The sequence below is a fragment of the Ambystoma mexicanum genome, chromosome 4p, assembly GCF_040938575.1.
Source record: "Ambystoma mexicanum isolate Mex_15411 chromosome 4p, UKY_AmexF1_1, whole genome shotgun sequence".
NCBI lineage: Eukaryota > Metazoa > Chordata > Amphibia > Caudata > Ambystomatidae > Ambystoma > Ambystoma mexicanum.
In genome coordinates, this window is record NC_090927.1 from 671,274,193 (window position 1) to 671,287,577 (window position 13,385).

The following is a 13,385-nucleotide window of genomic DNA, read 5'->3' on the forward strand; positions in this document are numbered from 1 at the left end:
TGAAATCAGCAGACCGGCGCACCCACCAAGTCCCTGCACGCCCACACACTTCAATATTGGGCAGCACCAGCCAAAAACGAAATCTGGCGTTTTCAACGGCCTCCGCGACACTAAAGGATGAGAGCTATGCGTCCACCCCCGACAGCGAGTCCAATTTTGCTGCCTTGAGTCTACCTCAAGAACAATGGGAGACACTGCGGTGCTGACGGCGGAAAGTAAATACACTTATAGGACGTTTCTGTCTCTCCTTCAATTCCACTTCCTTCCGGGACCGAGAGCCTCTGGGGTCGATTAGGCGGACACAAATAAATGCAACACCAGCGTACCTTTTAGGTCCGAGAAACGACAGCTGATACTGCATATCTGGATTCATCAGCATGTGGTGCGCTGGTCGCCGGCTGATTGTTGCCGGCAGGAGCCGCGTTCACCTGAGTTTGAAACCTCCGTGGGTGACGCTGGAAGCAGCAACAGCAAACGGGAAGCAGAGCCAAGGTCAGTGTTCTTCCGTGAGGGTTCCGTGCCGACCCTACGCGCAGCCTGCCCGATAACTCGCGTTCACGCATGCCTAGAGTTGGGAACAGCAGTCGTATCCACATGGCACACGCAGAGTTGCAAATCACCCACTGGTTGCGCGGTTATGTCGACCCACCGCTCTAGTATGAGGTTGATGCTTTGGTAAAACAGAGGCTATGCATTGTAGATTACTTCATTAAGGCTCGAGCAGACCAATAGGGTAAATGTAAGTCACGTGACTTGGTCAAAGCGTGTTTGTTTGATGACCAACTAAATGCACTTTGTGTTAGCTTTTCTTTTAAACCTCATGGGCCAGTATCCCTTAAAATGCACCGCATACCTACCACACTTTTTTTTCCAAAGAATGTAACCCTGATACATGTTCTCAAGGCACTGATACTTTAGTCTACCCCATCACTGTGATGTATGTAGCTTGCTCTAATACAAACCCTTGGGTAAGCTGTATTTTCCTTTTTGACGCACAATGACTAATCCCCCTCACTAGCGTCAGAAGGGGATTTAGATTCTGTCAAAGACAAGGAGGCGAGTATTATGCATTACAATCTTTACTCTGAAACCACAGCAGCAAAGAAAAACGTTTACAATTAAAAAGTTTTAATAACAGAACTAAATAGAGTTCAATGTCGATGTTAGGGCAACCCTCTCCCCTCAATCCATCATGGAGGACAAGTCATGCCCTGCAGGAGACCAATGAGCATGGACCCAGTTCTATATAAGTGATTTACTCCAATCCCAACTCCTCTTTCTGTAGCTGTTTTAATCAGACGCCCACTGCACAGACTAGATGATAAAGTATGAAGACAAAATCCAGCGAAGCTCCTGGATGACGTACTCTCCACCACTTGTAGCCGTGACTCACGTTCCTGAACAGAACATTTCAGCTGGAAGAAAAACAAAGAAGGGTGGGGGCTTCGGAAGAAAAACAAACCAAACAATGTTCTCTCTTGAAACACCTGTGTATTGGCACGCTATAAATGCTATATCATATCCCATCAAGGGTGGATGGGATAATACTCGCCTCCTTGTCTTTAATAGAATCTAAACCCCCTTCTCAGGCTAGTGAGGGGGATTAGTCATTCTATGGCAAGACAGGAGGCTCCTATTATGCAAGTTTGAAGCCCTTGTATCATATTAATTACCACCTGATCATATAATGATGACAATACATAAAAAGAGAAGAAATGTTTTGAATGTTTCTATTTTTATTTTTACCAATGAACTGATTGCACAATTTTCCCCATAGGCTAAGACCACCCCAGGAACTGTTCTAGAAGACATAGAGCAGCCTTCACTGCAAAGAACGAGGAAGATGTGCCAACTCCAGTTAGTCAAAATGTCTTTCCATAGGAATAGCAGGAAAAAGGCAGTATTGCAGGAAAAAAGGCAAAAGGAGTTCTAAGCTTCTCTGTGTTCAACACAAAAATCAATTAAAACACTCAATGTCATACCATCTTCTGGTCAACCTAGACATACCACATTGCCACCTTGGGGAACATTGTTGGAAGACAAATCTTCATTAGAAGGTCACAGCGGGAAAAAAGTGACACTTTAATAACATGTCATAGTACAAAAACCTAGCTTAGGTGGAACTTAAATGCAAATCGACTTGAGGGCCCTGAGCACACGTAAGTGTGTACCTCGAGGTCTGCCGTTAGCGACACAATTGCCCTTAGTCAAATGTGACACCTGTATACCAGTAAACCTTCCCTAACAAATATACCAGAAATGTATTGCGTCTTCTGGATGCAGAAGCGGGATGGAACAGATGAGCCACAAACCTGAAACCCAGCAGTTAGCTGCTAATAGTATCCTTACTAAGAATATACCAACCAGGGAACAGAGATATTCCCGTGAAATCCATGAAAAACACCAGGGAGAGCTAAATTCACCAAGCCAAAAAGGTGGAGACACTTAAGGACCAGTTGGAGGGACCTGACAAGTCAGAGAGAACCTCGGGAAGAGAGAGAGGGAGAGAAAAACCACCCAATGCAACCCCAACTCCAGAAGTTGAGAAAAGACACACACACACCTGAAAAAAGGTTAAAGAAGGGGGAAACGGACAATTCATTGCCACCATCCTGAGCCCTTGAACAAGTACTCTGCTATCATGTCAATAGGGAGCCATTTACTTAAACCTGACCCATAAAAGACAGAACTTGCTAAGAGAAAACCGGAGCTTGGATCTTAAACCCTCCCCCATGGTTGATATATCTCTTAGAGGAAACCATAGACCCACCAAGGAGGATACTCAATTCCATAATCTTGAGAAAAGTCTCTAAACTGTAAAAATAAACTGAGCACTAAGCCGTTAATTCGAAATTACTTACCGGAGGAGGACTAACCCCAGTCTGTGAACATCTGAACTATCCTGGCACCCCCAGCACACTATGCTGGCATCTTATTCCAGACAATCCCCAGGGGGAATCAAAAAAGTTTATCTGCTATGCATGCAGCTAAGCAACTCGGTCACTAACGAAGTGTCTCCCTGCCTTTGAGCAATCGCACGGACAAAGTCTTGTGGGGATGATAATGCCGAGACATTGTAGCACCCTATGATGGAGAGGGCCAGAATAGCTTGGATGAAAGATGAACACCACTCCCAGATCCTTCTATCCTTTTAAGGGAGATCCTGAAGTGCAGAAATTGAGCACCTTACGTTGTTCCAATAAGAACTCTTGCACTTATAACCAAACCCCCATCACCGTAGAAGGGGCCCCACTAACTCCACAGGAGGTTGGAAACGGAGAACTTGACCAAACAAGCATATCATCCGGACCTGTAAGGAGTTGAGGTGAGCCAGCATCGGCTCTGCTAACCTGGTGAAATACCAGGAATTGGCAAATGGAAAAGCAAACAGACGGGAAGCAAAATATCGAGTGTGAGCTCTGCACTGGCCATGAACGAGAAACCCCAGCTAACGGGAGAAAACAGAAACCATCAGGTGTTCCTTTCAGAGGTGTAACCTTATTAAGCAAACCCTCAGAAAAGGGGGAGGCAGGGGCCCTTTGATAATTATCGTGCACAGCAACTGAAAGGCTGTGAAGGAATACTGGGAACCCCGTCCCTTCAAAATTGAAGTGTGGACCTCTGTATACATGAAAGTGAAAGCCTGACTGGGTTCACCAGAGAAAAGGGTCAAGGAAAGAGAACTGTCAAGGGAAATAAAATGAAAAAATAAACAACCCCCTACAAACTGCAACTAGAAACAAACCCCCCTGAGGGCAAAATGTTTGGGCTTGAACTCCTCGAGGAGAGGAGGGATTGCATACACCGCTAGATGTATTAGCGGGACAGGCAAAACCTTGGGAGGCAGGGCTATCAGGGCGGTCTCTATAATGTTACCGTTTCTGGTGATCTTTCTCCCTCACGCCTGCAATGTTTTTAAAACACTGTATTGGGGTTTGAACCTGGGTTGCTCAACGTTGTCTTATTTACAAGACTAAAGAGTTGTCTTGCCCCCACAAAGATCTTAATATTGGCTTTGTTGAATACCATCTTGGGACAAAGACTGAGGGAAAGCACGCCGCTCTTAAGGATTTAGGAATTGGTGTTACATACGGCAAACCCCGTCTGTACATCAAGCCCCACAGTCCTTGCACTTCAATAGGGAAATTATTGGTTATTTCCCTCTTCAGCCAGCTGAGAAATACTGGGTAATCAACTCAACTCACCATTACCACCCTTCCTGTCCACATCTACCCCTTTCTTAGTCGCCTTATGAAGGCGAGTAGAGTAGAAAACCCCCCTGACCTCTTCTTGGGGAGGAGAAATGCCTAAGGAAGTGTCAGACTGAGTTGTCCTGTAAACAACCAACCTATTGGAACAAACACTCTTTTCTTTGAAGTACTAAATACATAATATATAATACATACATACATACATACATACATACATACATACATACATACATACATACATACATACATACATACATACATAATAAAATATAAAGTAATCCTTTCCTAGGTATGTGGGGTCACGCCCGCACAGGGACCTGCACCTTGGATCCCTATATAAAAGCTGATGCTTACTGAGCCATCGGGGCATCTGCCAATAAGAAAATTGTTAATGTGCTCCGCACAGTATAGCCTAAAATATATTTTTAGGAGACTATACACTGAGCAAGTGCATCTCAAACTGCTCACCCTAGCAGGGTGTGGTAACCAGCAGTACACGAGGGGGTAACCTTGCATTAAAACTCAGGCAAAGCCTGAAACCGAGCACGTTATAGCACACATACAGTGAAGGCAAATCACCTATGACATGCGCAGCGCTTACATTAATAAAGCTGCAGACTGGCAGCGTATGAGGCTCTACATTAGGTAGATCAGTGCCAAATATAAACTGAAACATACCAATTTAAAAACAAAATTACATTTTTAATTTTTTATATATATATATCCATACACATGTGTACACTGGACTTTGTGGGAGGCGAACCCAGGTCCTTCTGCATGGTAAACCTGCCGCCTTATTATTGAGCCATCTCACCTTGTGTGCTGAAGCAGAAGCTTTCCTTACATTTCCAAACAATTGAGGCCCACGCGAGCTAAGGCAAAAGTTAAAACAATAATATATATTCAATGAAAAAACTTTGTTAAGGGGACGTTATGGTTATGTTGGACTAATAAAAACCTATGACATTCAAAGATAAAACTTTGTTAAAGGCAGGTTTGCTGGAAATCAATCCATGTTTTATTTTTTAAAAAATGTCAAATGTATGCACATACAATCGTCATATAACCTAGCCCCCACTTGACAAAATCCATTCAGACTTTACGAAAAGATCTATATCTAGATCTATAATCTTTTTGCAAACCTTTATGTAGATATAAGCCTTTACAATATTTTGGGGCCCCACCTCTAATTTTGCCCCCTCATGACAGAATCCCACCAAACTTTGCATACTCAATCAGGTCAGAAATATACATGCAAAATTTCATGCAGTTCCATTAAGTGGCGCCAAAGTTTTTTTTTTTGTGAAAATATTTTTATTTTATTTTGAAGCCAAACACACACACACTACAACTGTTTCAATACATAAAAAGCATCATTAGACCAACACATTTTCATTAGAACTCCCCCCCCCCCCAACCTCCCCTGAACTAGAGCCGGTTCTCACATGTCATTTACAGGAGCATAATCGGGTAGCACAATACTTAAGCAGTCATCATCCGAGTCCTCTGTTCCGTTGTTACCCTGGTGAGGGTTTGCCATAGAGGCCACCAATTGCCACTAGGCCAGCAAGGGCCTACTTCCTCCTCTCCCCCCTAGTGACCGCTTCAAACCAGACAGATTCAGCTTCCGCCCACCTCAAGAGGTCCGCCCACCATAGCTCCACCCTAGGTCTGTGGGCTGCCTTCCAGCCCATGGCAATCCTGCGCTTGGCCAAAACACAAGCCAAGTCTGAATGTTGGGGTCTAGGAAAAAACCCAAGCATGCATGACCAGGGCGATTCCACATCCAGCACCACCCCCCCAGCAGCCAGTTTTGTCTTAACCTCATCCCAAAATCTGTGCACTTCCGGGCAAGCCCAAAACATGTGTAGCAGTCCCGCATTCACCTCCCCACACCTGGGGCATTGCTGCGTAACTGGTCCCCCAAACTTTGCAATCTTCCTGGGAGTCAGATAAGCCCTGTGGGTAATGTACAATTGAAGTTGTTGGAATCTCGCTTTGCGGGACACCTTTTTATGGTACCTCTGGGCCCATTCCCATTGCCCGTCTGTCATGGGTCCTCCCACCTCCTCTTCCCAATCTTGTCGCAATTGAAGCAACTCCTGCCCTTCTTCGCAGGAGCTCGTATATCCTCGATATTTCGTGCCCGCCCTCTGATACATCATACATAGTTTCCAGGGAGGCATCAGGGTCTTCCGCTAGCACTGTCTCGGGCCATCTTTCTCTAGTCTTTTTCAGAAGCCTAGCGTAGGTTATATATTGGCCACCATGCACCCCCATCTCTTCCTGCAACCTCTGAAAGTCCAATGCCTCGCCTTCCTGCCATATGTCCCTGAGGTTGGCCAGGCCTACCTGTTCCCAGTATCTACGGACCGATTCAAGTAGTTGGGAGTCGTTCCCGCACAGCGCCGCCAAAGGGGCCTGCTGGGAGTACGGCTCCAAATCCCCCCCAATCTTCCATGTCCTGTGCCAGATCTTCCAGCCCAGCCTCAGTAGCCGCCCCCTGCCCACCAGTTTGTCTCTGCGCAACCACACCACTTCCATCAGAAAGTATGGGGCTGAGTCTCCACGCAGAAGCCTAGCTTCCGCCGAGGCTTCAGCCGAAAGCCACCTGGCCACATACAGCAGCTGCCCCGCCAGGTAATAGAGTTCAAAATTAGGCAGGCCTATCCCCCCCCTTCTCACATGGGTTCTGGAGCTTCCACAGAGCAACCCTATTCCTAGAGTTGCCCCACACGAAACCCCTACACACGCTGTGAAGTTTCGCGAATAGGCTCCTAGGTATCAAAAACGGGACATTCACGAAAAAGTGCAAGAGTCTAGGCAGGGCCACTATCTTGAGCAAGGCCGCCCTCCCCATCATGGGTAGGGGCAATCTAGACCAAAATACCATGCTGTTCTTGATCCCCTCTATCGCTTTTTCCGTGTTATGCTTGTGTTCTGCCTCGACCCTGTGGTAAATATTTATTCCCAAATACCTAAATGTCACAGGCTGCCATGGTATTTGGCAGGACAGGCAGCCTCTGTACCAGGACCTTCCTATATCTGCCCAAAGGAAACAGACTAGACTTTCTAGGATTCAGCGATATGCCCGAAAGGGTGGCGTACCGTTCCATTACCTCCAGCACATACTGCAGATTTTCTTCTGGATAACGCAAATAAAGGAGCATGTCATCCGCCTATAGTGATATCAGGTGCCCTCCACTGACAGTGCTTATGCCCACCTCCCCATATTGTTGCAGGCATATTGCCAGCGGCTCTAATGCCAGTATATATAGCATGGGTGACCAGGGGCATCCCTGTCTGGTCCCCCTGCTAAGTTGCCAGGTATCTGAGACTGTGGACCCCGTTTTGACTCTCGCCATCGGGGTGCTGTAAAACAACTGGACCCATCTGAGGTATCCAGGTCCCATTCCGTACCCCTTCAGGACCGCTTTCAGCCAGGGCCATCGTACCGAGTCGAAGGCCTTGACCGCGTCTAACGACACTATGGCCAACTCGCCCGTGTCCTCCTCAGTTTGGTCAATTATATGGTGTAGCCTCCTGTGGTTATCGGTGATGTTCCTGCCTGGAACATATCCCGTCTGATCTGGGTGTATCAGTTTCCCAATCACCTTTTTCAAACTATTAGCCAGCCCTGCCGTAAGTATTTTGCTGTCCAGGTTAAGCATGGACAACGGTCTGTAAGACCCGCATTCCACGGCCGGCTTTCCTAGTTTCAAGAGTGGGATGATCACAGCCTCGCGGAGGAACAATGGGAGTTCCCCCTGCTCATAGGCCTCGTTGAAAGTGGCAAGCAGTGGCTGAAGCAGCTCTTGCTTGTATGTTTTGTAGAACCCACTAGGCAGCCCATCCGAACCAGGCGCCTTGCAAGTGGGCAGATTCTGAATCACTACCTCCAGCTCATCCGAGATGACGGGTGTGTCTAACTCCGCGCGCTCTAGGTCATCCAGGGTGGGCAGCTCTATGTCCTCCAATGTGTCCAGTATGTCTTGACACATATCCTCCCCCGTGTCCTCATACAAGTGTCTGTAAAACTTAATGAACTCCTCATTTACCCCTTCCTGGTTGTTGCAGATGCAACCTCTCTCATCCTTAATCTCACTGATCACCGAGCGGGGGGTCTCACTCTTATACAGCCAGGCCAGCAGTCTGCCCGGCTTGTCGCCCCCTGCGTGTATCCTCTCCGTATATTTCCTGTAATTGAGTCTGCACAGCCTATCCCAGAGTGCACTGCAGGACAACTGTAGCTCCTTTACTTTGGTTCTGTTATCATGAGCGGTGTTCTCACGACGTATGAGATCCTCTAGCTCCCTTTCCGCTTCTCGATACCCCCCTGTACCCTCTCAGCTTTGGAAATGACTACCCCACGCACCACCACCTTAAACGCTTCCCACAGTGTGCCCACAGAGCGTACGCTTCCCGTATTTATATCAAAGTATTCATCGATGGCATCCCTCAGACCCTCCCGGAACCCCTCGTCTTGCAGAGCCTCGGTCCTGAGTCTCCATGTAGGGATCTGCGGTCTTGGGGGCTGGTGTCTCCAGTCTGCCACCAAGGGCGAGTGGTCAGATAGTGGGAGTGGAATACAAGGCCCGAGTACTATGTCTCTCACTATCTCGGCTGTTACAAACATGTAATCTAGCCTTGTGTGCAAATCATGTGGCGCTGCGTAGTGTGAATACTGCCTATCCGTAGGATGCAGCCTTTTCCACACATCTTCTAGGCCTAGGTCTTTCAGTAAGGTACCCAGCGCTTTGGCCGCCGGTGCCGTTTTCCCAGCCCTGTCCTTGGACCTATCCATTCTGGGATTCATGGTACAATTAAAGTCCCCCCCCGCAACACTACCGTACCCCCTGCCAGGGGGCCAAGTTTACTGTAGAGGGTCCTAAAGTAAGCCGCTGTGTCGTTATTGGGGGCGTACAAATTTATGATATGCACTTCCCTGTTTTCCAGGAGACCCGTTACCACCACCATTCTACCCTCCGGGTCCACCGTAGAGTCAAGCACCCGAAACGGCACATGCGGCGCCACCCAAGTAATAACCCCTCTAGCGTATGCCGAGTACGCCGCACCCACAACATTGCCCTTCCATTTTCTCCTGACCACCTCCAGCCTTTCCCTAGTGAGGTGAGTCTCCTGCAGCAGGGCTATGTCTACACGCATCCTCTTTAAGTACAGCATCACTTTATTACGTTTCAGGTAGCTGTTAAGGCCCCGTACATTCCAGGTCACAATTCTGAGATTACCCGATGCCATCTGGTCGGACTATCCCCATCCCATTCTTTCCCATAATGCTCCCTGTGCTAGTTCGTTTTCTGGCTCTCTCCCTTCTATTCACAAACGATACTCCCCCCCCCCCCCACCCAACTTCACACCACTGCACAAAACTCCCCCCCCCCCCCCTACCAACCCCCAACAATAGCCCAGCTCCATCCCTGGATCTCAGGCCTACCCACGTCTGGACCTGTCCCGTATCCGAGGACAAGGACCCCGCAGGGCGTCACCTATCTAACAGTGACCTAAATAAGTGTACTTCTATTGGGTTCAGAGGGTGCTTCCTAGGAGCTCCCAGTCATCTATTTAGGAGAAGTGCATTCAACGGGACCCGCCGGCGGATACCATGACTTCCTCCCCACAAGCACAATATCGTTCTATATTCCAGTCCCAATTTCATAACTATGGCCTCACGGGTGCCTCAGTAACGTGCTACTTATCTCCAGCCGCTTCTGTCTGGACATCCGGTTCCTGAGGTCGACCCTGCATATCCAGCCACTCCATCGCTTCAGTCGGCGTCTTAAAGAAGAGGGATCTATTCTTATAAAACACCTTTAACCTGGCGGGGTAGAGCAACATGTAGCGATGGCCTGCTTCTCTAAGCCTCCTTTTCACCGTTCCAAAGTTCATTCGACTATGCTGTAAAAGCAGCTTATAGTCCGGATACACTGTTATTTTCGCTGACCCCCTTTCTATCGTACTTCCTTTTCGGAAAAATTCGAGAATCTTTTCGCGGTCACGATAGTTCAAGATCTTCGCGATCAACGGCCGCGGGGGGACTCCTGGGGCCGGTCTCCTGGTCAGGGCCCTATGCGCCCTTTCAACCGCGAACCCCTGGGTCAGCTCTCCGTCTGTAATCTCCTGCAAGAGCATGGTTTCAACGTATTCCGTGGGGTTCGGTCCTTCTATTCCTTCCGGAGAACCCACTATGCGAATGTTGCGCCTGGCGCGCCCCTCTGCCTGCTCTGCTCTGTCCTCCAGATTGCCCACTCGTTGCACGAGGGCATGAAGCTCCTTAGCATGTGCATTGCACGCCTGCGTGGTTGGGGCCAACTCTTTCTCCAGTTCCCCAGTGCGCTCCGCGATCGTTCGCATGTCCTGTCGCATCAGGTTCACCTCTTCTTGGACCGCTCCGATCTTATGGTCCAGGCCCTCCTGCAGCTCTTTCATGGCCAGGCCCAACTTCGTTTCCCAGGCCACCTTCAAGTCGGCTATTGCTGTCAGCACCTCCTGGATAGTACCCGGTGGGTCCGTCGCCGCCACAGGGGTCTCTTTGCTCTTGCCCCCTTCCGCGCCCAGGGGCGACCTGGCGAAGGCCTCCATCGTGGGCTGCTTGTTCCGGGGTCGCACCACCTTGGAAGACATCCTGCTGCGTCGGTTGGGCAAGATCCCGCCGTGCTCCTCTGCACAGCACTGTCCGTGTGGTCACAGACCACCCACTGCCGTCCCAACCTGCGCCCGTCTGCCACATGCGCCCAGCTGTGTCTCCGGTGCTGCGGAGCGCCTTGCGGGGTCCGCTCGCCGGCCCCTCCTCGGCAAGGCTCCGCTGAACTCAGGTTCGCTCTGCTGGCACGCCACAATCCAGGGCCTCCTCAGTGGGGGCCCGCACTTATGCTCTTGCCACCAGCCAGAAATGCATGCAATGCGTCCCTCTAGTTGGTTCGCCCCGCTCTGGCCGGCTCTGTCTTCCTCAGCTCCACGGACCATTTATGGCCCTTTGTCCACGAGCGGCCATCTTGGGTGCTGCCCTTCCACTGCGTGACCGCCGCCTTCTTCGAAGTCCAGTTCTGTGGATATGCAGTCTCGCTGGTGGGGAGGGCACTCACCATGTGCCCCCCACTTTCATGCACCCTTGGATGCACCGTGGACTCGAAAGTCCGCCGAAAACCATCACTTCTTCCCAGGATCAAAATCGGATCATCGAGAGCTCCTCCAAGGAACGTCCCCTCTCGTAGCCATCAAACCACGCCCCCGGCACCAAAATTATAAGCCATCCAAGAACTGCATTTCACCAACCCTGCAATGCTGAGGTGTTTGCGAACTTTACAGGACTGCTTGAGAACATCCAAACTGTTCACAGACTTTCACGGCAAAAACACCCGTTTTCTTTTTTTTGCTTCTTCGAGCCATATCCCATCCCATCCTCATCACCCCTCACCTCCCCAGAGATTATTTGATAAGTTTGACAAGTGCAATGTTGTGTTTTTTAATGTTTTTACCGCAATGTCTGCAGACACTGTCCGCGAATCCAAGATGGCGGGCGTTTCCAAAAATCTGGCGCACGTTACGCTCTTCACCATCCAATCAGCGAACACGTTGCATGTTCGCGGACATGATGCAAGCCGATTAACCAGTCGGTGTCCTGTACGCGGAGCGAACAGGGAAGTGTGTCCGCAGAGCGGACATAGATATCACACATTTTTTGTGACCTACTTTTTGGTAGTTTTAAAAAGAAGTACTGGATGGATTTTCACCAAATGTACAAAAGCACGCTTTCGGGACCAAGCCGCTGCTCCTGCTGCAAATTTGGTGAAAATCCATCCAGCGGTTTGGGCTGTAGGCGTGGGCAAAGTTTTTTTTTTCCCCATTTAGTCTATGGGAAAAAAAGAAATGTTGTGCCCCCTCTATAAATTTAGCCCCCCCCACCCCCGGACCAAACCTCACCAAACTTTGCAAAACAATTCGGAGTGGGCAATATACTTTCTTTGCAAATTTTGGTGTGGATTCGCCCAGGGGGAGTGAAGTTATAAACCGCCCAAAAAGTGCTCTTCCGATGGGATTAGCAACTTAACCATAACTACACGGCCAATACCGTGGGCCGTGTAATATATACACAAATATAACAACGCCCATTCTGAAAGAAAACGTGGTGGTGTTCAAATCCTATATATGCCCATACTTAAAAGGAGGTTACAGCTGCGCGTGCTCGCTGTAGATATGCGCAATGAAAGCGCTTTACTAAAGAAATGAGGGCCGCATGAAATTCACCCCACCCGGGGCCTCAAACTTGAACGTTGTAAATACGCTCACCCAAAGCATGTTAAATGAAAGGAGGGCCACGCGCGCCAGGTCTGAAGCAGAAGCTTTTGTCACACCGGCACGCATCGCCGTAAATAAGCTCGGAGTGGGCTGGCCAACCGACCCCTGAAAACAGTCGCCGCAGCCATCAAAAATAACACAGCCGCACATGCGGCTTGGAGCGGAAAGGGCGCCCGACCCCTTAACTAAAAGATACAAACCCAGCCGAACATGCGGAGTGGAGTGGGAGGGCCGACCGGCCCCTTAACCGCAAAGTAAACACAGCCGCACAAGTGGAGGCAATGGAATGTGCAGGCCACTCGGCGCTGCCCTGCAAGCACCAACAGATCCACACCTGAAGGGACACCTGTGCTGCTTGAGCGCCGAGACCCACGCGCGTCGGCGCTGAAGCCAAAGCTTCTGACAGCCATGCGCGCGTTGTGTAAAGACACCAAAAGAAAAGCCCCCGCTACAATAAAGCGGTGGAAGATACCATAAAACTTCATTTTGTAAGTGAAAAAACAGTAAGTATATACTGTATAACCAACACTACACAATATAAATATTATATTAATACAATATGCAATTGACAATTACTGACTAGCATGCAAAGCACAACTAGAAGGAGTGATTTAGCTGTGGTGTCAGCAGAAAAAGAGGAGTTGGGATTGGAATAGGATTTATATAGAAGAGGGTCCATGCTCTTTGGTCTCCTGCAGGGCATGACCTGTCCTCCATGATGGATTGGGGGGATTCCCCTAACATCGACATTGAAGTCTATTTAGTTCTGTTATTGAAACGTTTTTGATTGTAAACGTTTTTTCTTTGCTTCTGTGGTTTCAGAGTAAAGATTGTAATGCATAATATGAGCCCCCTGTC

General features: G+C 48.9%; 1 protein-coding gene across 1 annotated transcript in view; it reads left to right on the forward strand.

Annotated features, from left to right (window-relative positions):
* The first annotated feature begins 251 nt into the window (after positions 1–251).
* The window catches only part of SDHAF4 (succinate dehydrogenase complex assembly factor 4), a 139,736-nt gene continuing 126,602 nt past the window's right edge, over positions 252–13,385 (forward strand). The window contains exon 1 of the mRNA XM_069606217.1: positions 252–492. Within this exon, the coding sequence (XP_069462318.1) occupies positions 378–492 (115 nt within the window). The 5' untranslated portion in view covers positions 252–377. The remainder of the gene's footprint in view (positions 493–13,385) is intronic.